General features: G+C 39.9%; 1 protein-coding gene across 3 annotated transcripts in view; it reads left to right on the top strand.

The window, feature by feature from the left end:
• Positions 1-25919, top strand: part of ppargc1a (peroxisome proliferator-activated receptor gamma, coactivator 1 alpha) — a 47798-nt gene extending 21879 nt beyond the window's left edge. Inside the window, exons 3-13 of one of the 3 annotated variants that reach the window (XM_081359518.1) lie at positions 3790-3984; positions 4959-5081; positions 5771-6968; positions 7782-7827; positions 8002-8075; positions 11883-12915; positions 14096-14188; positions 15234-15354; positions 19560-19681; positions 20029-20180; positions 23090-25919. In XM_081359518.1, the coding sequence (XP_081215644.1) occupies positions 3790-3984; positions 4959-5081; positions 5771-6968; positions 7782-7827; positions 8002-8075; positions 11883-12915; positions 14096-14188; positions 15234-15354; positions 19560-19681; positions 20029-20180; positions 23090-23193 (3261 nt within the window). In that variant the 3' untranslated portion in view covers positions 23194-25919. The remainder of the gene's footprint in view (positions 1-3789; positions 3985-4958; positions 5082-5770; positions 6969-7781; positions 7828-8001; positions 8076-11882; positions 12916-14095; positions 14189-15233; positions 15355-19559; positions 19682-20028; positions 20181-23089) is intronic. The other 2 variants (XM_081359519.1, XM_081359520.1) reach the window with 2 other exon arrangements.
• Positions 25920-26429: the final 510 nt, after the last annotated feature.

Raw genomic sequence — 26429 nt, 5'->3', positions numbered from 1 at the left:
GGGGGGTGGTAATGTTGGTGAGGGTTATGAAAAGTTAATCTTTGCCATACTCCGTCTCTCTGTGATCATTGCCTCTGGAGCAGGCATGCCTCGGTGCCCAGCTTGCAGGATCATTTGCGGGGGAAATGAGGTTTGAAATAGTTCTAGTGATTCCACTGGCAGAATCCTATTTTTGAGTATGACATATGACTGCTGTGCCATTTACGTATACTGTGACAAAATCTGGTTAGGCTTATTGAGGGAGGCTTACGTTGGAATGTTTTTGATAATGTCAATATGATGTGTGACGTATAATAGTTATTGTGGTCTCTTTTTTTTTTTTGGTTCTTTTTCTTTTTTTGCTGACCATGAATTAAATAAGTGTCATATTCAGTGCTCTATACCATGTTTCTCTCTCTCTTCCTACCCACAATGATATGACCAGGCCAAGCTCACATAATGTAGTATGTTACTTGGATTTATTAGCTGTGGAATCAGAGGTAAACTAATCATTCTCACTTTCCAGAAAGCCTATAAACCTTAAAAGTTTTTTTTTTTTTTTGTAAATCTTATTTCAAATCTTTCAAATGAGGCTTTGTTCAACCAGCATTCAAAGTCTTTACGAACTTGTGCTTTAAGTTAAAATGTACAGTTATAAAATTTTGACCCTGGATGACAAAACCAGTCACATGGGTACATTTTTTGAAATTGAGATTTATCCATAATCTGAAAACTAACTAAATAAGCTTTCCATTGATTTATGGTTTACTAGGATAGGACAATATTTGGCCAAGGTACAACTATTTGAAAATCTGGAATCTGAGGGTGCAAACAAATCTAAACATTGAGAAAATCCCCTTTAAATTTGTCCGTTTATGTTCACGATTGAGCTGCATTCACTCACAAAAATAAATGTTTTATATATTTACGGTTGGAAATTTACAAAATATCTTCATGGAACATGATCTTTACTTAATATCCTAATGATTTTTGGCATAAAAGAAAAATGGATAATTTTGACCCATACAATGTATTGTTGGCTTTTGCCACAAATATACCCGTGCGAATTATGACTGGTTTTGTGATCCAGGGTCACAATTCTCCATCCTGCTTACCACCACCTCTATTCAAATTCTGAATTTGAACTGAAATTCAAAAGGCATTCATAATCCAGTTCTGAATGGCATACACACCTTGTTTGTGTCACAGCAAGAATTAGTCAAATTATAGACAAATATTGAAATGAGCAAAACAATATTCAGATGTGTTTTGGTTTTAGAGAGAATAAAAAGAGAAAGAAAAATCCACCAATCTTCACTTTAAACTTTTTCCACATATTCTAGCTCATTTAATGTCTTCCTTGTGATTGTGCAAGGCTTTGGTTGTAAAACTCACTCTGAGTAATTGACTTTCCAGGTTTTATTACCTGCAGAGTTTTCCTTCTCTGTCGCGGCGGAGATGCAAGGCCGCAGACACACAGGAAATACGAGCCTCGTATTTTACTATCTTTTTTTTTTATTCTTTCGTCACCTGTGGGGTATTCGCTCAGATCCCTGAATGATATTGGATGGATTATTTTTCAGTTTGTAGTGAAGTTAATTATGTGGGTAAATTATGGGTAAAAGAAAAGGACCATGCTAACCTGTTATCAGTGGCATAAGTTATATCTCAGGAATACAATGGCTTAGGTGGAACTCAATAAAAGAGTTAAAGCAAGGACAATTTCAAAGACAGCCTGTCTGATAACAAAAGAGCGCACCTGATAATGAATGAATGGTGAATGCTGGCATGCCTCTGAAGTACTAAGGGAAAGGAGGGGAGCTAGATGGAGTGTGACTACCGAGCGCTTGCCAGTGTGTTTTATGGCTAATTGAAGCATTTGTGGTAAAACAGCCATGAATGGCACCCTTTAGAATTAGAGCAGGTTAATATATTGTGATCCCACAATTAGCCCACGATTGTTAAGATCTGTTTAATTCGGTGGGCTCCATTAAGCGGAATGGGAAAGGTCCTTTCTATTTTTCTTCCCTTCTTACTCAAGGCCGTTTTTCTTTGGAGCTGCCAGAGGCAATCGATGGCTGTGGACACGGCTCCAGAGGTTGCCAGGCAAATCTGACCACTCTGGCACTGGGCTGGATGTACTTTGCAAATGTTGGTTGCACTTTGAATTATGAGTCTGAATGGAGGACAAAGGTTATTGAGCCTGTTTCATAGAATATACGAGATAACCAATGTTGAAAGAGGAGTGCAGGTTTTGGCAGAACGTTTGATTGCTGTATAAACCCCGGAGCACCCTCTGTCATTCTAGATAAAGTCTGAGCTAGAGTTCACACTTAACAAGTAGTTTTACTAACCACCAGTCCTTATTTGCGTGCATGCTGCTATTGAGAAAACTGTTTCCGTAAAGAAGATCCTCAAACGAATAAAAACTTTTCTCTGTAAACCAAATTATGAGCATCTACGGGAAGTCATCCTGAATAACCAGGATTAAAATTAGCTGGAATGAAATACTTATTGTTATTGCCCTCTGTTTTATTGGCTGCCTGAGTTTTTATGACGTTGCAGAAGACAAATTGCGGGAGACAGCAAAAGCATAGCTCAAAGAAAGGACATTATTAGCCAACCATTAAATGGCAGCAGGCTAAGTCGCAGGCTTTCTAGCTGCTTTGCGTCAGAACTCAGGTGTCCCTGTGAATGTTTTGTCATATCTCGGAAAAATGCTCTGTTATCTAATCCAATACAGAATTAAGAAACATGTCCTAAGGAGGGCATTATGAATTCAGTGAAGTCGGGCTTAGTATTTTCCTCCCTGTCAGTGCACTAATCAAACGTTAGCTCTATCAGTCTATCAGTGAAATCTCTTAAATAGAGTGAGATAAGTAAAATGGCCTTGTTTTGATGTCTCAAAAGCTGCTCCCGTGAGCATGGGGAGATGCTGGTGTGTAATCGTGGGAAACTATTAATAGAAAAGGGATCAAACGGGGTGATCGTTGCACATGGGACTGAAGGCTAAGCAATGCAACACTTCTATCTAAAGAGGACAGTCCCCCTGCAGCCATCACAATTGTGCCCGAACGCTATCAGCAAGCGATGCTAATCCTGTGGTGTGCATAAAAGGATTTGTTCTTGTTGGCCTGCATACGCCACGTCCCCCAGCAATTTTGGTGTTTATCTTTTGCAATTGCTAAGTCCCGTGGGTTTTGGTGCTGGAACTTCCAGTGCCTGTGACTTTTCCACAGCCACTGCTTTACAGATACTACCCCTTCTGTGTTACCATCTGCAGAAGAGACAGAGACAGGAACATCAAAGACTGGAAGCAGCATTTAGCATTTGATTCTGTAATCACACTTCATATGCTCAAAAAATATTGCATCTATTTCAGTTCATAATAAGGCTCCTTATCTATGGATTGCCAGCTTGAATTTTGTTGATGAGCCATTTGAGACATCTGAGTTAGGGATTGGAGGAACTTAACTTCCCTCTTTTTGTTTCTTACCTCTTTCTCACTACTTCCCTGGGTAGTTGCTGTGTGTCAGCTCAGTTAATGGGTTTCTTAGGGGAGATATTATTTTGGTCCAGTAAGCTGCATGTTTAATGTATGACTGACAGTGCTGACTCATGTGGCTTAGGCAATTTGTAGTTGAAAGAGATTTTGTAGTAAAAAAAAAAAAAAAAAAATCTCCATCTTCTATTAGCGATTATAGAGCACTGCTCCACTCAGTCTGAAAACAAAATCGACTCCTCCAGACTAAAATGTCCCTTTTTTTCCACTGTTCTTTCTCTTTCCCCTTTTCTTTTCGCCCCCTTAAGAAGATAGATGAGGAAAATGAGGCCAACTTGCTGGCAGTGCTCACAGAAACCCTGGACAGTATCCCAGTGGACGAAGACGGTTTGCCTTCGTTCGAGGCCCTGGCAGATGGGGACGTGACCAATGCCAGTGATCAGAGCTGTCCTTCCACCCCCGATGGCTCGCCACGCACCCCAGAGCCAGAGGAGCCTTCCCTGGTAAGAAACGCTCCTTCCGTGCTTCCCGTGTGCCCAATCCTGTTTTGCCATGAAGCATGGCCCTCTCATTCTGTTTCCTTCCCTCGGTCTTTCTCCGTCCCAAAGTCTTTCACTTTCCCTGACTCCCTCTGTCTGGTCTTCACTAGCACCAGATAAGGAGATGCTGCAGGCCTATCACCAAAAATGGGTACAGACTCGCCAGACAACAGCTCTGGCAGCCTCCTATTGATGTCTGCACAGAACATAACCATAGCTCTGTTGAAAAAGCAGATCAAAGTATATCAGTGTTCCTGAGGTGTTAATTGCTTTGTTCATTACTGCAAAAAGAAACATGCACAACACTCACAAGCAATGAAAAATATGCTGAAATAATTCAATATAATCAAGTAGACTATTTGAATTTTTCTTTAATAAACCAGCAGTAAAAAGCAATAGCAATCCACATAGCATTTGTTTTGTTGTGTATTAGCAGATTAATGCTCATCACATCAGAATCTGATGAGTATCACAGAAAAAGCATTGCACCTGATCTACCTGACATACTGCCACACTATTATTTTGATCTGACTCATATCCTACTAAATGAAATCCGTAAAGTTTAAGTTTGCATCACCCATATAGTCATATATTGCATAAATGTATTATATGCACATGATACTGCTGTCATCAAATAAATCGGTTTGTTAACTTACAGGATGCTTACAGAGAGAATCTTTTGAAAAATATACATGTAAATGGCTTGCAAGAGACAATATTTACAAACAGCAGAGCATGGTGTAGGTAACAACGCCACAGTCATGGGTTTGATTCTCAGAAAATGCATGAACCAATAAACTATATACCCTGAATGCAATGTAAATCACTTTGGATAGAAGTGTCTGCCAAATGCATAAATGTAATATAAATATTGTTTGGAGTTTGTAATAAATTCATAGCTGTAATCCTTATGATCTGTTTCTCTGCTCTGTTTGTAGCTGAAGAAGCTCCTCCTGGCGCCTGCTAACTCCCAGCTCAGCTATAATCAATACCCAGGTGGCAAGGCACAGAACCATGCAGCCAGCAACCAACGGATCAGACCAACACCTGCTGTTGCCAAGGTAGCTGCTCGCTGCACTTCTTGCATCAAAGGCCTGGTGCCAGAGCTCATCTGCTAGTTTCTTGTAATTTTTTTGCTTTCTGATAAATTATACAAATAGTCTAAAGCTTGATTACGTTGTGTTGTGACTGTCTCATCTAAAAGTTTGTGACCCTTAATGACGTTCAGGACTTCGGAATGGCACCATCTCATTTCCATGAAATAAAGAAAATGTGTAGATGTCTTGATATAATTAACAAAGTCACAAAAACAATAATTTATTACCACAGGCCCAGTCATGTTGTAAACTAGAAGAAAAAATAGTATTTATTTGAGGTGAACATCATGCATAATTCTCTCCCCTTCACACAAACATGCTCATACACATGCACAACTCTCTTTGAGGAGTTAATTTTTCATAATGACTTTGACTCTGTTTCTGGAGCTCTGCACATGGCAGTGTCCCAGGGGACACCACTGTCTCCTCCTGCTGCCTGCATGCAGATCTTCCTGGAGTCATCCCAAGACCTTGTAATTAAGATGATGGGAAAAACACAGTCACGTTGCCTTTTGGGAGACTAAACCACCTCTGCGCTATAACCCCCTGTTCTAATCTCCCTATGTTACCAGTGTCCCCTGTTACATGCCATACTCATTCTGCCCCCCCCCCCCTCTCTCTCTCTCTCTCTTTCTCTGATTCCTGTTCTTTAGACAGACAACCCCTGGAACAGCAAACCACGTGGGGCCTGTCCCAACCGGTCCATGAGACGCCCTTGCACTGAGCTGCTCAAGTACCTCACCTCCAGTGACGAGGCCTTCCAGACCAAAGCCAGGGAAGCCAAGAGCACCTGGACAGGTTGCGGCAAGGACAGGGGAGGGGCTTGCACCTCTTCCTGCTCATCTTCTTCCTCTCCATCGTCTTCGTCCACCTCCTCTTTCTCGTCCCTGTCGTCCTGCTCCTCTTCCACCGCCTCCAAAAAGAAGACGTCCTCTGCCTCCCCATCATCACAGCAGCAACAGCAGCAGCAGCAGCAGCAGCAGCAGCAGCAGCTGGCATTGCAGGCCCAGCGAGGTGAGAGCCAGGCAGCCAGCACGTGTAGTGTGGCTGGTGAGGGGGCAGGGAAGTGGCGGCGGTGTACTCAAGGGGAGCAATCCGCCTCCGTTGTGCTGTCCCGTGGAGGCGGCTGTGGCCATGCTTGCTCCGGCGAAGAGGGGAGGCTGCCAGGCCTGCAGCCAGCTGTTGACCCAGGCAGCCTGGCCGCTGCCCGCTTTATTAGGTACATGCACTCTTACTCTCTCCCGCCTAGAGAGACGGGTCATGCAGGCAGCTGTGGTCCTTGCCTTGAGGCAGGCGGCTTGGCTGAGGCTGGCCGTGCTAATAGGCACATCACGGTGACCATTAGGAAAAGGAGGCAAGAGCTAGAGCACCCCATGCTCAGTCAGATGCTCACCTCCAGGCCCAGGCCAGCCCGTTACCGGGCTCACCTGCAGTTGCCCAGTGTCCCCCAGAATAATAGGCGAGACCTACCTGACTTGGCTCCTAGAGTCCAAGAGAGCCGCGGACACTTAGATCAAGCTAGCCGTGATCACCCTAGAAAGACACCTAGCTTACACAAACAAACATTTAGTGTGGCCGACCAGAGTGATTTTAAGTGTTCAACAGAGCTTAAATTAGACCTAGAGAGTTGGTTAAGCATGCCAGAACAGGTGACAGGAGACAGCTTGCATGATCTGGTAGGCCAAGCTGGGGAGGATGTTTTTGAATATGTCATAGGCAGCCCCATGTCATTCTCACAGGGCCTGCCAAGCCCATTGTTCCCAGACTCTTTAGTTCCAGAGCACACGCCCTCCGACTCACAAAAACAGGCACTCTGCAGGCACCTTGATGACCAAGTCCCACCAGTGTTAGGTAATCATTGCTGCATCCCTGCCCTCTCTCCTTTGCCTCTCTTCCTTTAACTGCTTCCCAGTTTGACCACACACTAACCCCAGCACTAACACAAACCTAACATTTACTTGGGAGCTAAAACAAAAGCAGACAGCCACACAATTCACTCCAAAGGATAAACCTCTGAATTGGCACAAACCTTTGTCTGTAGATTAATTATAAATGAAAGACGAGGTACGCCTGTAACACTTTAAACTATCACGTGCCCAATTTCAAACTCAGATCTGTGCTGAAAAGCTTCTTTGTCAGGCTGTCGTAATATAGCTGTCTAACTGAGAGATACTACCTAGCTGCAGTTGGAGACGGTCGCAGCCTCAGGCAACTGCACACGCTTCCTTGACTCTTCTTTCTTCCTCTGCTTTGGTTTCAATTGCATGCAAAATATCTTCTTTTTAGACATAATTTTAGCAGTATGAAACATTTGTGCCATTCTTTTTCATGTCATAGTCTGTTTTACGTTTTCTACTCATTCTGACTGTTGGAATGTGGTGGACCTTGTATGATGGGCTGAGAAACTGAACACAAACCATCACTTCATCCTGCCTCTCAAAAAATGCAGTCAGATAAAGACAAAAACTATGGGGTCCAACTATTGGTTTTTCTCCAAATTTCTGGCTGGAGAGTCATCTAGCCTTTCAGTGCAGGGTTGGATTTGTAACATCTTTGCTGTCACTGATTGAGTCTAAGATATTTAGTAGTAGATGTGGACCTGAAATATATTGGGCACAGTGTGAATTAGTAAATTAATTACCCATGCTCCTTTGTGTTCTGCAGCCAAACCAACCATCTTGCCACTTCCTTTGACCCCAGAGTCTCCAAAGTAAGTGAGAGAGTTTTTACACAACTTTTGTAGAGCAGACACAATCTGAACTAAAAAAAAAAGAAGAAAAAAAAGATGAGGCATTTTGTTAATTTCATTTCCATTTGTAAGCTCACACAATCACTTTCAGCACTCCATTCATGTTCTCATAACTTTTTCCCCTTTGTGTTGCAGTGACCACAAGGGATCTCCGTTTGAGAACAAAACCATTGAACGCACATTGAGTGTGGAGATCTGTGGAACCCCAGGTAAACAAACACAAGGTCTTTGCTCATAACCAAGAAAAGAAAATTAAAATTGTACCAAAGACAAAAAACTCCCTCTTTCCTCCATTTGTCTGATTGATAATCTGAAATATCTTGCTTTTTTTATCATTCACTTTTAAAGATAAAACTTATTTGGCAAAGGGCAAATTTTCCAACAAGCCTACTTTGATAGTTTAATCAAAGCAAAGGGTTCGAGGTGAACTGATGGAGCATGGTCAGAATTTTACACAGTCCTCCATTGATTACTTTTTTCCATTCTTTGTGTGATTTATTGGAAAGTTTCACTCTTCCCTTTTTTAACAGTTAGTATTCTCTCTTTCTCATTTAGTCTAATGCTTTTTGACTGGGCAGCTCACTGCTTCAGTACATCAGAGATAAATTGTTGTGGCATTATTATTGTTTTAATTGGTTTTGCCATGCAATTTGGGTTTGCCGATATTATCAGCATCTTTTTTTAGAGAGTCTGGCAATTTGATTAGGGACATAAAGGTAATTTCCTCTGTTAATTCTGCTATTTATGAAGAGGGCCCATTTGTGAAATTGAGCCAAAGCATTTTTTATTTAATTGAAAGGAGATATATATATGTGTGTGTGTGTGTGTGTGTGTGTGTGTGTGTGTGTGTGTGTATGTGTATGTGTATGTGTGTGTGTGTGTGTGTGTGTGTGTGCATGCGTGCGTGTGTGTCTTTTCATATATTTATTTTAAAACACGTTGGTGTTGACCAAAAGTAATTATACCCGGACGAAGTTTATGTCAGCTGGGGCTGAAACACAACTCTTCAGCAGTTCTCCCCTTTCTCACTTTCTTTCTCTCAGCATAAATCATGCAGGTAATTATTTCTGTATCCCCCATGCAGAGATTAATCATTCCAGGTCAATAAATACAAAATGGCTGCCCTTTCCCTCTCAAAGTGTGTCATGGTGAATGGGCAATTTGATATGCACTTACTACAAGGTATTGGCCCTCAGTGTAAAGATTTGACTTAGCCAGAGGGTACAATGTAACTCTATGTTTGGTGTATTTGCTCAAACGTGGATTATGTCATAAGTGTTTAGAGAAACTACACATTTTGAGGAACTTAGTCACTTCTGCAAGCCATTCGTGTTTCCATATATTAAAGGGTAAGTTCGGTATTTTACACTTAAAGCCCTGTTTACAGATTGTTTCTGATGAAATAGAACGGTTAAGATTAAAATTTGGACACATGCTGCTGTCCCAAGAATTTTAGGTTTCTTTCGCTTTCCCCAAAACCTCTAGAATGGGTGTATAGGTGCACTGCAACAATACTTCATAAAACGCATTAAACTTTCGTTTACAAAGACCTGAAACTCACCGAGTGGTCAGGGATGTTCACTGATATGCTCACACAAAAATCGCTGCAAAAGATGCTTTCCAACAGGTGTTTTACCATTCGTTGTAAAACTGTGGATCTATTTTTCCAAACGTCTCACACCCGTAGATTCTTCCGTTGAGAGCTTGAATAATAGACACTCCAGCCCAGTTGGTGGCGATAATGCACCTTTGCCAATTGCAAGCAAACCACTGGCATTTCATTGAATACACAGAAGAAGCAGAAGAAGAAGCGGCGGAGTAATACCGTACCTCACACAGCACATTCAATACAAGTCAATGGAGTTGGACAAAAACTACGATAAAACCTGTTGGAAAGCATCTTTTGCAGCGATTTTTGTGTGAGCATATCAGTGAACACCCCTGACCACTCGGTGAGTTTCAGGTCTTTGTAAACGAAAGTTTAATGCGTTTTATGAAGGATTGTCCCAGTGCACCTATACACCCATTCTAGAGGTTTTGGGGAAAGCGAAATAAACCTAAAATTCTCGGGACAGCTGCATGTGTCCAAATTTTAATCTTAACTGTTCTATTTCATCAGAAACGATCTGTAAACAGGGCTTTAAGTGTAAAATACCGAACTTGTCCTTTAAAGATGTGTATTAGCTTTAAGATTAAAGAGTCATGTGAGGTCACCTTTACCATCAGCCTCTTATGCAAGGCTAAGGGGTTAATTTATCTCGGTATTTAATACACAAGCTTGTGCCTACTAACCTTTTCTACGATACCCTCTTACACGATTCAGATTTAGGATTCAGTACTATTTTAAAACAGGAAAGGGAGGGCAAGTGCTTTGAAGTTGAAGTTCTCTGATGAGGATAAGTATACATTCTCCTAGTGTCTGCTATAGTCCTATAGACTACCCTAAGCCCTTCATTCTAATATGTGTTTACTGATGATAATTGCAGATTAACTGATTACAAGTCAGTGTAAAGCCGAATGAGACTCTGAAGTCATACAATAAATACATTTCCGTTGAGGTTTGTGTCATCATTGCAGCGATGTGAGAATCCATATTTATGGAGCTGTTGAATTAGAAAATGTCCAGGTGTTTCACTGCTGAGCAAAACACCTTGACACCTGTGGAATAGCCAGCACTATGAAAGTGCCAGATTTAATACCATTCCCTAATCCCCATTCCTCTAGTCTAATAGATTAACTTGAGCGGGGGTTGCTTTAATTATGGTATCATATGACACCCAGGTCAGTCTGTGTTACGCTCCTTGTGTGGCATTTTAAGATTACCACGGGGATCAGTTCTGTAAGCTTTAAGTAATAATTCGTTCAGAGGTCCCTGCGTAATTCACACCCTGCCAGAAACAGATGAGAGAACCCACCGGTATATGATTAGTGTTTGTATCTGTGTGCATTCATCATGGCTGCCTTGAACTGAACAGCACATATTTATGTAATGCTATGTAAAGTAATTTATGTAATGTAATGTAAAGGCGATAATGGTCCTTGGTTTATGACCCTGCGTGCATTGTTTTGCCCAGATGGTGTTTGATTGGTGCAGCAGAAGTTCCTTTGGCAGTGCATGCTTTCTTTTCATAGCTCATTGCATTGGCATAATGATAAATTTAGTCAAGGCCACTGTTGTTTTGTATGCCGAATCAGGCTCGTAATGGTTGCAGTACTGTATCCATTTAATTAGGTGATTGACAGACAGATGAAAAAAGAAAAGGAGAGATGGGTATTTATTTATTTAATTTTGTTGTTGTTGAAATACCTGTCAGGATATGGTCGTAAAATAATGTGATCCTGAAAATATTCAGAAAATGGCTGTAGTTTGATGCACTGAAAGCTGTTTTTAATCAAAAGAAATAATTTATAGAAAGGTCATAATATGTATATGAAGCAGGAAAACAGAAATCAGGAGAGGTGTTGAAATAGAAAGAGAGAGGGAGAAGTAGAGAAAAATAAAGAGGAACTACCTCCGGTTGTTTGTGCAAGTGCATTATCCATGCCATAAAGCAACACATCTCAAGACTTCCCATATAAATGCCATCTGTTGGCACATAAATCTGTCAAGATGGCTGGGGTTCATGAGCAGAAAAGGTGGCAAAGATGAAGAGAATGATAACAGCTCCTGCATCACTGTGCTTTCATCAGAGTCCCAGGAGGGTGGCATTCATGCATCTGTCGAAAGCACCAGTATTATTATAAGATCTGACTCTTTACTTTCTAATGAATTAGGATTGTTTATGGTCTGGAGGAAGTTTAATTGAGTAACTCTGTCTGTATCGCAGTGCAATCTGAGGTCACATTAATATGTCAGGGTTGCAATAAAATGTGGATAAGGATTAGGTCTAAATGAAAGGGAATATTTTAATCAGGCTCAAGTGTGTGCTCATCCAGTCACTTAGAGACAGACCAAGCACTGCTAAGGAACATGAGGGATCTCATTTGGTAAATCTTTTGTCTCTTCTTCCCTCCAGGTCTGACACCACCTACCACGCCTCCTCACAAAGCCAGTCAAGAGAACCCTTTCAAACTATCACTCAAAAACAAGCTTTCTTCATGCTCTCCCTTGGCCCTGACAAGCAAAAGGCCCAGGCTGAGCAATGGGGGCTCTTGCCCTCAGCCAACCAGCGGCTTTATTCGGAAGGGCCCCGAACAGACTGAGCTCTATGCCCAGCTGAGCAAGGCATCCTTCACAATGCCCCTAGGGGGCTTGGAGGAGCGTCGGGGCAAGCGGCCCATGCCCCGCGTCTTTGGCGATCACGACTATTGTCAGTCTACAAGCACAAAACGAGACAGCACCACCACAGCTACAGCGGTAACTGGGCCAATGGAGGGCCGGCATGTGGAATGTAAAGACTCGAACATGCCGACCTCCTCTACTTCTACATCATCATTGTCTTCCACCACCCCTTTGTCTTCCTCTCTGGCCAGGCAGCTTCAGGGTCTTTCCCCCACTGCTCAGGAGGCTTGTCTGGACACAGATGCTCACGGACAGGACCACAAGTCCACTTCAGGCTCCGAAACGTCTGAGGATTGCAGTTCTGCTGGCAGGAAACTACTAAGGGACCAGGAGATCCGGGAAGAGCTCAACAAGCACTTTGGAAAGCCTCAGCAAGCCTTCTATAACGGGGTTGTGGGAGAGCAAAGGGAGAACCGGCCGCTAGAGGACAGTGACTCTGGGGATGAGTACCCCGGTCTTCTCAGTGACTACATGCACCCGGTTCTGCCTGACTTTGAGGACCTTGAGGTAGGCCGGGAGCGCCTGTTCTACTTGGGGGAAGGTTCTCCACTTGAGCTGCTCCTCGAAGGATCGCCCTCCAGCTCCCCTTCCAGCAGTTCATTCTCATGGAGCTCTGTCTCACCTCCTTCAACTCAGCTCTCCCCACAGCACCTCCGCTGGTCACACTCCATCTCTCGCACACGTTTCTCATCTCACCACAGATACAGATCCCTCTCCAGGTCTCCATACTCCCGCTCTGAGTCTCCCGACAGCCGTTCTCCCTCTAGGTAAGTTCTGGTGTGAGCCTACCACCTGTCTCAGAAACACGTTTACCTAGCAATCTTTTTGGACACAAATCCACATACAGTATCTCTGCAGGAGGGGCTGTAAAGAATATAAACATCTTTCTGTGGCTGTCATTGCGATAAAGCGCCAGTCTGGGTCTCACAGAACGGACACTGAAGTCATTACGGCTGATTTTGCACAACCAGAGAAAAATTATGTTCAGTATACAATAAGCATTGGCTTTGAGAGACACAAGATAAAATGAGCTTGGAAGATAAACAGTTTTTTAGATGGTAAATTGCTCATCTACACACTTGCAACGTTCTTGCTGTTACACTAAATGAGCCATTCCAAACCTGAGTTTAGACATTCACTCACCATTATAGCGATACACTGACTTTTCATAAATTGCAGAAACATCTTCAGAGGAGATTTGAAGTTTCATTTCACGTATCATTCGCAAGCAGTGCAGATGACAAATAGAGTCCAGCAGAGTCATTTCTTGGGCAAACAAGCTTGTGTCACTTGAGGAACTTGGGAGACTTATGGAAGTCTCACATTGTTTCCTCAATGGGCCTTCATCCCTTTAACTTGAATTTTAGATTAATTTCTCTCCAGCACTCTTTGATGGGGCTCTGTTGTTTTTAGTAGCAGCTGTTGTTTTGCTCGACAGCATTGCCCGCTCCATCCCCGCGAGATGAAAGAAATGCCCAGTAAGTGAAGTCTCTAAAGTGGGTTACATCCAGATAGCATGCCAGCAAGACAATATTTACAGTGCCTCCTTTTGATATATATGAGTGTGTGTGTGTGTGTGTGTGTGTGTGTTTAGTAACACATGATAAAGTGATTGTTCTGATAAAGGAGAAATCAAAACCGCTATCCAGAAGATTTCTCAGATTGTTTACTTCCTTTTCAATATCTAGTGATATTGACATTGTTCACGTTTACAAGCTCTCGAAACTTCTAATGGCCTATATAGCTAAACGTTTTCCCATAAGCATTGTTTTCCCCTTTTTTTTATTCCAAGGTTCCCCCTTTATTTCTCTTTTTATTGCTTATGTCTGTTATTTAAAGTTACACTATACACTGTATAGATTTCACTTGCTGATGATCCTTTGTAAGTAAAGAAAGTGTTCAGTTTAAGACTAAGGTACAATTTTATTTTTTTCTGCTTATACACAGGTCTCCTCACAATATGGACGATAGCACTATTATTCCCAGGATTTATAAAAGCCCTCGGTCCCAGTCTAATTCTATTTTTGGTCGGAGACCCAGGTGAGTGCTTGCGCATGGCAAATGCTTTTCTATTTTTCACTCTTTAATATACTGTATAAATGTATGATGTTACACTTATACTAGAAAAAAAAGCGTATATGCTGATATTAAAGACCTGTACATGAGACAGACTTAAATAAGTGCTGCAAGATAATGTACTATGTCTGCAATACTTTCAGTCTGTCCTTATGCAAAGGAAGCAAGTCACTTGCTGACTCTGTCTAATTGATATGATGAGTTATCATGATACATCATTTCAAGGCCTTAACTTTTCAAACTTTTACAATAAAGCTTTCGTTGGCAAGAGCAGCTTGCATTAGGGACCCACTACCTCCCATCTACACCTTTTCCCTGATGGTGCTGTAGTCCGCTCATATTGTGCTTTTACACCATGTTGCCTCTTTTGCAAATGGCTGTAGAAAAAAGTTGCACTTTTTGGACGTAAAGTTCAAACTAAGCAAAAAGTAATGGCATGTGAAGTTGTGCTGACAGACACAGCTGCCAAATTTCTGCCATATTCCCTTAAGAGTCCCGCCATTGGGAGCTGTAACCTTTTGCGATGTAATGAGACATCTTATTAATGTGTTTGTTTGTCTTCCACGCTAAGAAGAATGGAAAGCAGTCTGCTCTGAGCTAGCTGATTCCCAAGGCCACTTGAGCAAAACAGCAAACAATATATCTATGTCCTCAGAGAAAAATTTTATTGCTCAGGGGTTGCTCTTTCACAGCTCAGAAGACTTAATTGAGTTCTCAGTTATATTTAATTTAAGTTTCTTCAACAGTTCCTTTGAAAAAATTAAAACGGAAGTATTTTTTGAATTAGTTAGCCAAGATAATTTGATCCCTGAAAGATTTTACCAGAAATTGTGTGTTCTTTTGAATACTCTTTTATGAACTCTAGAGGAGACACTTGACATTACTAGGGAATTTATGTAAAAAAAAAAAAAGTATATATATTCTCTTTATATTTCATATAGTTGTGATAGTTGTGTGTTTAGAGGGTGTGTATATTTATTATGGAATGTTTTGTCCTTTTCAACTACAGGTATGACAGCTACGAGGAATACCAGCATGAGCGTCTGAAGCAGGAAGAGTTCCGACGTGACTATGAGAAACGGGAATGTGAGAGAGCCGAGCAGAGGGAGAGACAACGGCAAAAAGCAATAGTAAGTACACCCTCTTTAGTATTTTATTAAATTATTGGATGTTTTTTCAACTATGGACACATTTATATCATTGGAGTTAAAACCTACAGATTTAAAAAAAAAATTGGTTTTGTTTTGCTTTGTTTTGTTTTATAAAGGGCATATAACACTTTCTTGAAACTATTACTCTGGTTTCATAATTTACTTTTATATCTTTTCAAATGCCCATTATGCATAGATTTTATGAGCCAGACTTTCAACCAAAATTCATCATACAAATATTAATTTAAAAACATTGATAAGATTGTTTAGATTGAAACATGATAATCTAAATAGGAGTGAAATAAAAATAATAATGATGAAAAAAATAAAAAACAAATGTAAAAAATATATATATATTTCCATCCCAGAATGCTATTAAACACAAAATATAATTTTGAATGTGATGGTAATGGCTCTGGGATTCAAATGTTTCAGAAAACATGACAGAATTATTTTGTTTTAAATGTCTGTCCACTGTTGGACAATTTAAACAAAATATTGGGTGTTGAATTTCTAAAAGTCCATAGGGCCAAACATGCCCATAGTTGACGAAAACCCTATTATGCTTGGAGGTGTTTTTCAGTTGTGGTCTCTCTCCTTCTAGCAGGAATCGTACATTAGCACAGACGTTATCCTTCTCTCAGGCTTTCTCTGCCTCCGTCACTGTGTATGCCTACAGAAAGCTCGAAGCACACAGCCATCCCAGCGCGCTCTCTCTCTCTCTCTCTCTCTCTCACTCAAAAAGTTAACTCGTGCAAAGACTGCACTCTGAATCATTCAGGCTGCACGCGTTTCCTCTTTATCTCCCAGTTGTGTATTTTTAACATCTCTGTGGAGTTTCCGAATGGTGCCAGATTCAATTAATCACACCATGGGCTAAATGCTTTCGACCAGACAATTGAGGGAAAAGTTGAAATAAGATTGCCCAAATCAAAGGTATGTTAATATGTGGGCTCAAAATGAGCAGTTTAATTTCTAACACTTACATATTTGAAATGCAGTTCTCTGAGATGAAATATCAGTTTTGTTCTCTCTCGCTGTGCCTGACCAGACTGTGAAATGAGACGGCTTTCCAACTCAGTTCACTGATAAATGCACACGTCAAATAATGCACGCATGACTTGGCCCTGCGTACGTTTTTTTTTTTTTTTCTCTTTTTTTTTTCTTTTTCTCTTTTTTCTCCGTGTTCTGCGGCAGCGAGACAATTACTAGCGGTGGCGGCTGAGCTGTCAGGAGAGGTTTTGGGGGGGCAAAGGATGTGAGAGCTTCATATGAAGCGCTAGTCTCAGGGTGTCATCTTTAAAACCTCACCGCATTTATCAGCTGTCAGCAACAAAACCACCAATTCAGCAAACACTTTTGTCTCCTATTGTACATGATGGAAATGTGAGGGGAGCTTCAGAGGAAATGCAAAAAAGAAAACCCTCTCCCAGGTGTTCTAGCTAATTTGTAGGTTTTTGTTGTAGCTGTCGTTGTTGTTGTGACACGGTGACATCATATACACAGGTGAATTATGACTCTGTTGTGGGGCAATAGATACGAATCATAATTTTATGTATGACTTACAAGAGACCTCAGGTTATTGTCGAGGATCATAAGTATATTTTGTCACACATAATGGCAGGTACATGAACAAATGAATAAGTAATGCCACGTAATAAGGCCTGAGGCTTGTGCTTTGTCTCAAGATTAGCAAACTAAATTAAATACCACCATTTTATATATTCAGCCTGATGGGGTCTTTACGTTTTCTCAATCTATGTGTTCTTTTGCTTCAATGAATAATGGAACAAAGTCATATTAGCCTGTAGCTAAAATTGATGATAAAACTTGACTACATCATTTCTATTTTAATGTGATGAGTTGCTTGGCACTGTAAACACCCTACATTTAGGCATCTTAGAACTGAGAACTGATTATTATTAAATGTTTTGCATCACAATGCTGTAGCTTAGTATTAGTCACATAATGCATCTGTGAGTAGGGCTGGGCAATATAATAAATATTCACAATATTTATGATAATTTTGTTGGCGGTGTAAAATAAGATGTTACAGCAGCAACAGAAAATTGAGACAACACCCGTAGCAAAAAAAAAAATAGACAATACAATCAATTGATCAATAATCTGAACATATTAATTACAAAATACAACGACCTACTTAACATAACAAATTCAAAAACATCTCCAATTCCTTTACCCACATACACACTCAGTACTCTCACATTACATATCGTACCAAACAATGCCACTCTACCCCTAGTCCAAGCAAAAACATTTAATATATTATTTAAAACAAGTTATTACAGTAATATGGACTAAAATATTCAAATTGTAAATATACGAAATAACTTCCATTCGTGCATCTACGTAATTACATATACACAAATACGCAAACCATACATACCCGTATACATCCCTCTGCATACGTACATACCTAAATATACCCATATACATACATACCTATACATGCACGCAAATACACACATACACACTTCTATCCATATAAATGCATATACATATACATACCCTCACTATTCTGCACATACTTCGAATCAGGGTGTGGTTGTACAGCCTAATCGCAGCAGGAATAAAATACCTAAAATATCATTCTTCATTTGTTCATGTTAGTTCACAGTGCATTAACTAATGTTAACAAATACAACCTAAGGTATTAGTAAAATGTTGAAATTAATATTAACTAATAAATGCTGTAGAAGACTTGTTAATTCTTAGTTCATGTTAACTTAGGTAGTTAACTAATGTTAACTAATGAACCTTATTGTAAAGTGTTACCAAAATAAGTAACATTGGGAATATGACAGTGGGTCATGTGATTAATCGAATTTTAGGTTTGACTTCAGTTTCCAATGATTAAAAAAACACAATAACCCAGATAAAATAATATAGTATAATATTTCTTAAAAGCCCAAACTTAATGTGCAAATCAGTCAAATCATGTAACGTGACTTTCGTAAAATGCAGTCTACTGTGGGACCTGCTTGATATTAAAAAAAGTTATTAAAAGCATGAAAGAGAGCTTGTGCTGTTCCCCGGGTGGCTTTCTTTATGTATATATACACAAGTATTTTGAATCTGCTTGGCAATGATGCTGTTTGGTTAAAATGAAAGTGTGGCAAGCAGTGCGGGGCCGAGAGCTTTGGGAACGGACCGGTCTCGAGTATCACGGAAGGAGACCCGGAAGGATAAAAGGAGGAGTGATGACAATGCAAGACGAGAGAGGACCAGGTCTGGACTTTATTTTGTGTTTTATTAAGTTTATGTGCGGCAGTCGTCCATGAGGGGCTGCCGCTTTACTTTCGTTTTGTTGTTTGTTTATTTTGATATTAAAGTTTGTTAAACGTAAAAAATAAATAAAAAATACGGACGGCAGCCACCTCTCCACAACCAAGGGGGACGGCAGTTAGTTAGTCCGTCCCCCCGGCATATCACTCCAGCCCACCGCCTCGAGCGTCGATGTCGGTAGACTCCGCTCGGTTGGATGGCACCACGGATTCCCCACAGCGGCAAGGGTTCTTTGACAGTGTGTTCCTCCATCCTCCCGGGTTTTGGCACCAATGTAGGCTCAGGGAAGGAGGAGGCAGGAACAGGCGAACAATCAACGTAAAGATTGACTCAAAATAAGTAAAAACAACAAAACGAAAGTAAAGATATAAACATAATAAAAACACAACATAACGTCCAAGCCTGGTCCTCTCTCGTCTTGCACTGCCGTCACTCCTCCTTTTATTCTTACAGATCTCCTTCCGAGAGATTCAAGACCGGTGTGGCGCGCAGGTGGCGCTCATAAGCAATCGCGCCACCGGCCTCGCTCTGTTCCCACGGTTCTCGGCCCCGCACTGCTTGCCACAGAAAGGTACCCTTTAAACTATTTTAAAAAAAAACATAAATATCAAGATATATATTGGATCTATATAAAAAAGAATGAAAGCTTTTTTAAGCTGTATCACTCAGCTTTTGTTACTCACAAATCAGAGTGAAAAAGATAAAGGAGAGTCCTCCAGCTATTTTCTCCAGACGGTTCTTGGCTTTCCCACAGTGGTGGATGTTAATTACAGTCATGGGGTGAGGTTGAGAAAAGTCAAGGAGAGGGGGAAGAGGAAAAAAGTAGCAGAAGCACTATGTTAGACTAATCTCTTCTCTCTCGTTCCCTTTATGACCAGGAGGAGAGGCGAGTGGTGTATGTGGGACGTCTTCGTGCCAACAGCACACGCACGGAGCTCAAACGCCGCTTTGAAGTCTTCGGCGAGATTGAGGAGTGCACAGTCAACTTGAGACATGACGGGTAAGACTGTGGGCCCGTTTCTGTGTGTTTTTTCTGGATTGCGTGTGTCAAATGGTTAAAAGGAGTCAATATTATCTTTCAGCATAAAAGGAATCTTCTAAATCTAGTTAATGACGTACTTGTGGCCATTGGACGGTGATTAGGAAAGCAGACTTATCTGCTTCTCATTGCACACGTCACAGACAGCACAGGCGTGTTTGAATACAAATAGGATTATACTGCAACAAACAGCAAGATGTCTCATATTTACTGATTCCAATTTTGCTTTTTGAATGGGGAATGAAAGATGAGCATGTTTTTGCTGCGCTCTCGATGACTGACGCTTCGTTTTCTATTTTTCAACCCAGAGACAACTTTGGCTTCATCACCTACCGCTACACTTGTGATGCGCTCGCTGCCCTTGAGAATGGACACACCCTGCGCAGGTCGAACGAGCCTCACTTTGAGCTCTGCCTTGGTGGACAAAAGCAGTACAGTAAATCGAATTACACAGACTTAGGTAAGTACACAGCCTGGCTGCAATTGTGTACAGCTGACTAGATATGCAACTAATAAAAACCGCCGCCTTAAAACAGAAAGAAAATCAACAACAGCTATTATATTATACTCTATATAGTCTCTATATAGTCTTTAACTTGTATGCACTAACATTTAAATACAATCTTATACTATGCACTTCATGTGTATGTAGATGTTTTTACATTGTACTTATATTTAAAACAAATTCCTGCAATTACAACTGTAATTAGTTTCTGTAATCTATAATTTAACTGTTGACACTTCCCTTACCCCTTAACCCACCTTTATACCTACCCATACCACCAAACCTGTCCCTAACCTTACCTTTATCCAACCTCAATAGGAGCAAACCTGTCTGCAATACAACATTAACTCAATAAGTAATTCAAAATATTAATAATAGTCTATAAATAATACTAAAAAACACTGGCCGTCTCTGAACCGATCCCAATGCGTTTCTTTCTTTCACTCTCATCCCATCACTTTCTCACACAATGCCAAAAGGCTTTTAGACAGCATGCCTTCTTTTCATATGCACCATGCCCTCTGTCCAGGATTACCAAGGTGACAATCTAGATCAGATGGATGGATCTGTGAGCGACAAATTCCTTTGTAAAATGTTATGGGGCTTTTTTCTACCCATGATGCCTACGATATGGTTGTGGCTGTAATAGGCAATCATCTCCACCCAAAGGGGAAAGTGTCTTTTGGGGGAAGGGACGAGATGTAGAAGGAAGCAAAGGAATTGAATCCTAAGGGCAATGCCTTTACATGTTGGTGAAAGGGGGATTCTGCTCTGTGCAGCCATGCAACATGAAATCATTACTTCCTGTTATAACAGGAAAAATGTGAGGTTGGTGAACAGCATGCACTTCAAAATTTAGTCAATGCTCCACTCCACATTTATTTTCTGCAAAATGTGAGGTCAGGGACGTGTAATGGTCGGGACGGTTGGGATGATCCGTCTCAGTGGCGTTGATGGTGCTGCAGGTCAATGGAAAGGAACAAGAGCACTTTCCCTCAAATAATGGGGACATTACCTTATATTTCAAAGGCTCATGGTAAGGCTAAAGGTATTCAGATTGTGGACATAATACGCTCTCCAAAGGTAAGCGTGGAAGCTTTGGTTAAGGGTCATATAGCAGAGTCATTGTATTTGGGAAACTACCCTCACCTCAGGGCAGATGGATGAGTTGACCTTCATTTTCTTGAGACCTTTCGCTAGACACAGAGTTTTACGGCGAGTGTAGGCTGAAGCGCAGCGACTGTTTCAGATGAAGAGGGAATGGGGGGGAAAGAGGCAAGTGACTAGAATAGCACGCCACGCCACAATAGCCTGAGAACCTTCCTCTCAATCTTCTGCCTTTCTCTTCCTCTTTCCTCCTTGTTTTCCAAGACACCGTCCATTAGTTCGAAGTAGAGCGCAGGAGCATTTTTCATCTTTCAAGGTGCGCTGCGTGACACCATTCTCCCCTTAGCCATAGTATTAGATCACGACTGGCATCTCCTGCATGCCACGGTCATTCCCATTTCTCACGTGCTTCGACTTTGCCGCTGTGCGTACGAGGGCACCATTTGTGAAGCTGTATACTACTAGAGATAAGACAGCCGTATTTGTTATCCTGGCCACAAATCAAACTGTATGTCTAATGGCCGTTCGGCTCTCATCTTCGGGAAGTTACTCCTGACTGTTTAATAATTAAACTAGGCGGTTCAAGACAATGGATGAGTATATTACAGGAGAGGTTGAGACGGAGGCCTGGAAGACTGATTTGCTGTGTTTTAAATGGATAACTCATTGCATTTTATCATAAAACATATAATATTGCATAAAATTGACCCACAGTGACAAATAAGTGTCCACGATAAAGAAAAGGACAAACTCTTTTAAAGTTTAAAACATGCGCCAAGTTCATAGAAATGTACTCTTTGTACTTAAACTTTAAACTTTTAAACTTTTTTTTCTGGAAAAGTTTACATTTTATGTTTAAAATTGTCCTTATCTTGAATTCATGTCAGGGTACACATCTTAATTATTTTCTAAATGTTTTTTTTTTTTTTTTTTTATTATTCATTTTTGTTTTTACAAATATCACAAATTGTTCATTCATATCATGTTAATAATAATAAAAGTATTCATATGATATCTTGACAGTTGTACGACCTTGATTCCAAATATCAAAATGAATTTTAATACAGAAATTAAAAACTTTTTTATCATAGAACAGGAAACGGGAACATTGTGAAATTATTTGTCTGGCTTTGTATTTGTTGGTATTTCCACACAATCACATTGCACTTATGGAAGCCCATTTTTGTCACATAATAACGCAAAAAAAAAAAAGTGGATAAGTGGAAATTATGTACAACATTGAATTATGAGATCAAATGTTGAAATTCTGGCAAAGTTATAAGGTGGAAATGCACAATTGTGACATAAAAAGTCAAAATTATGACTAAAAAAGTCATAATGACATAAGACGAAATAATGACAAAAAGTCACAATTATGCGATTACATTTCATAATTGACATGAGAAGTCAAAATTATGAAAGTCAAAATTGACAGTCATAATTTTTTGACATACAAAATTCTAAATTGACATAAAATGTCCTAATTATGAAAAAGTCAAGATTATGCCTTAGTCATAATTATAAGATAAAAAGTAAATTATGGCAGTCGGAATTATGATCAAATTCATAATTATGACAAAAAGTCATTTTGACAGGTTGGAATTTTGAAGTCATAATTATGATTTACAAAAGCATTTTTTCTACGAACGTGGCGGAAGTTGGCTTCCATACAAAGGAGCTCTTGCAAAATGAGTAGCACACCTTTCAAAATGAGGCCATTTCCACAGATGTTCAAACGTGCCATTTTCTCCTTTCAGATTCCCATTCGGATGACTTTGATCCAGCCTCCACTAAAAGCAAGTACGACTCCATGGATTTTGACAGCTTGTTACGAGAGGCCCAGTATAGCCTGAGAAGGTAATGAGCACCACTGCACCGGCTGGCTGCAAACAGAGGGATTTGCAATACCTCACTGTTGTTTCTGTTCTTTGAATACAAGACTAAAGACGTTTTACACTTTCTCTAAGTGGAAAGAGTATACGTAGACGCTAACGTTCTACGTATATGAAGGGATATATGTGTATATCTGCAAGCAAAGTTTACATGAACCTAGCTGCTGCGAAGCTGAGGAGAGACACTACCTGTGGGGAATAACCAGTGAAGTAGCGCACACTACTTTAGTGGACTACACAGATCCGAGTGCCGCGTGAGGCTCTGTAAGAGACACGAATCTTCATCAGAGTTCGCTTCACATGCGTACCACCCTCTGCACTTTGAGAGGGGAAAAGTGCAGCTCGTTCAGTCTGTTTTTATTGTTTGGAGTTTATTTTTGTGGGCTTTTTCTGTTCCTTTTTTAATCTGGTGTTTGGATGTGGTGTTACATTATCGAGACGGGTTTGGGGAAATCTCTTGGATGTTCAAGGTAACAGTCTACATTTATTGAGGGGGGGAAATGTAGTCACCTATTTACAAAAGGAATATTTTTTATTTGATGTGCATATCAGCGTTCTTTGTTTGTTACAGCTATGCACTGTAAAATGCAGCCTTTTTAAGATGAAATTTTCTTAATCAAGAATGTTGATCTGTAGTCATTATGATGATGTATAACCTACATGGCGTTTAGATGACGTGATTTGATTGTAAAAAATATGTATGGAGATTTATTGCTCTTTTTGGGGGAGCATGCAACAAATTTGTGTCTGTTTTTCTGTTGGTTTTTCTTGTTTTGCTTTTGTTTTTTGTTCATTTTTATTTCATTGAAAAACTCCATGTGCAGTTTTATCCGATTTTGAAGTTAATAACAACTCAGTGTTTTCCGTATATACATGCAGTGTAAGATAGATTTTTAAGAGTTTATGTTCACTACTGTGTAAAAAAAAAAAAAAAAGAAAAAAAAAAAAGAAGAAGATAAACCCCAAGATATTTTTTTATCCTTTATGTCTGAAGGAATCAATAGATTTTATTTTAATTTCTCTGTGCACACTGATAATTGTTATTGTTCCTGTTTGATAATACACTTTCACAGAGATGATTACTCTTCTAACACAGAATTACTCATGCTTATTTATGTATTTATCTCAGTATTCTAATCAAAATATTTATGGCAGCCATCTCACGTGATGCGCCTTACAAATTTTGCTATTTATATTATTTGTTATTCAACAATCACTGGAAAGGATGTAAATTTACAAGTTCTAGAGAAATATTCTTTTTATATGCCTTCAGAGATGGAACAAACAATATATTGTATGATCATATTCTAGGCTCATGATGAACTTTGCTGCTCCAAAACTCAAGTGATTTATTTGTTTTTCTAGCTCTAAAACATCCACCTTTTCATCTCTTTTTTTATTACATGAAGCAATAAAATAATTTTGCAGGTATTTTGTTGTACCACAGAAAATCTGTGTCTTTGCTCCACACTTTTGATTATGTGAATGCCAAACTAAAGTTTACAATTTTCTTTCCTGAATTTTTTAAAAAGAAGAAAAAAGATGTATTTGATGTAAAAAAAAAAAATTAAAAAAAAAAATTATATATATGATGATACTAATCTTGTAATTACTCACAATAGCTCAAAATAATGAAAAGTAATAATGGAATATGAAAATGTGAATTAAAAAAAAAATGAATAAATAAAAAAGCAATAAATTATTTTTCAAAGCTGTATTTTAGCTCATGTTGTTGTATGGTTTTAGACATGACAAATTACCCAGACTCTGTTCAAATACGGGGGATCCATTCCAGTGCCTCAACACAGATCTTAAGTGTGTGCATGAGTGTGAGCAAATTTAAGAATTCAATATAAGCAATGAAAGAAGTTGAAAAGCCAAAAATTGCATCAATGAGATTGAGTCTCTTTCCAAAGCAAGAGCTATTTTTGTCTTTGCTGTGGTTTGAAGGCAAAGGAACTGTTAATAATTGGAATCACCCAAATACAACAAGAACTTCTCACGGACGCTTAAAGTAACCTTTTTAACGTCGATTAACAGCAGGTTTTGTTGCAGCCTATAATACAAGATTCACAAACTGTCAATGTAAATGTCTGGTTTCAGAAATGTTTTGTACATTATTTTCTGCACAGAGCTTGGGTATGGAGTCATGTCGCGTTCGATATGTGTGGCTTTAATCAATGCAACATGTATGTTGCAAATCTGCTTTGTAAATTGCTGTAGCAATATGTTACAACACCTGATGGGGTGTATCTTTTGGAGTGGCAGACTTTTTACCATAGTGAAAACTACTACTGAAGGATTTGCCACTGCGTTGGACGATTTTTTTGTGTTTCCATAAAGAAGCAGATATATCTAAATGAGGCTGTGTGTGATTTTGTGTGTGGATTTGATAGAGTGTGCGTGTATTTCGGGTCAAGGGGACTGTGTTTGGCTGTGTTATCTTCTATTTGTCTCCTATCCATGTTGCCTTCTGCTGAGTCCTAACCAATGCCTTTGTAGTTGTACGTATTGTACAATCTTTGTTGTGGATTTTCTTTTTTATGTGTAGTTTTCATCAGCCTCACCATGCCAATAAAGGGAATTGTGTCTAATTTATTCTTATCCTCCTTTTTCTTTTCTTTGCAGAAACTAAATACATTTAAAAGAAGTTGCTCAAATGATTACAAGCAAGTGTTCAGGCTTTTGCGACGTTCCTATTGACTAAAGCGCGCACAGGAATCATACGGACCCCTGCCGGGTGATGCTGTTTTCTGCGCATCATCACTGTAAGCTGTAGAGCACATTGTTTTGGATGACTCACTTGCAGAGTCAGTTATTTTTGGCGGATGCTCGTGTTTTCGCCAACTCTGCACGACCCTGGAAAATGACTGATGATAATCCCGTGGAGCTTGTTTCTTAATTCCCATAAACTCTTTTTGACAGGTTTTGCATGTGCATCCGAGCGAAGGCGTGCCTATAAAGGGGCCGAGAGAATTTGATGGCACATCTGTCCAGATGAAACATAATACTTTATCATTACTATTCAGCCAGTGAGTATAGGGAAGGTGAATAACCTCTTCTCTTCTTTGAGAGATGTGGCAGGAGTGGACATTAAATTTTAAAAGAAGAGGATCCAATTGTGGATTTATTTATTTATCTTTTTCATTAATGCTTCAGTTTAGCCTCAGAGAAAAGAGACTTCTTTCATTTCGCCGTCACAATC

Source organism: Scardinius erythrophthalmus (assembly GCF_964197995.2).
Source record: "Scardinius erythrophthalmus genome assembly, chromosome: 2".
Taxonomy (NCBI): domain Eukaryota; kingdom Metazoa; phylum Chordata; class Actinopteri; order Cypriniformes; family Leuciscidae; genus Scardinius; species Scardinius erythrophthalmus.
This window is presented reverse-complemented; position numbering and strand designations above follow the sequence as displayed.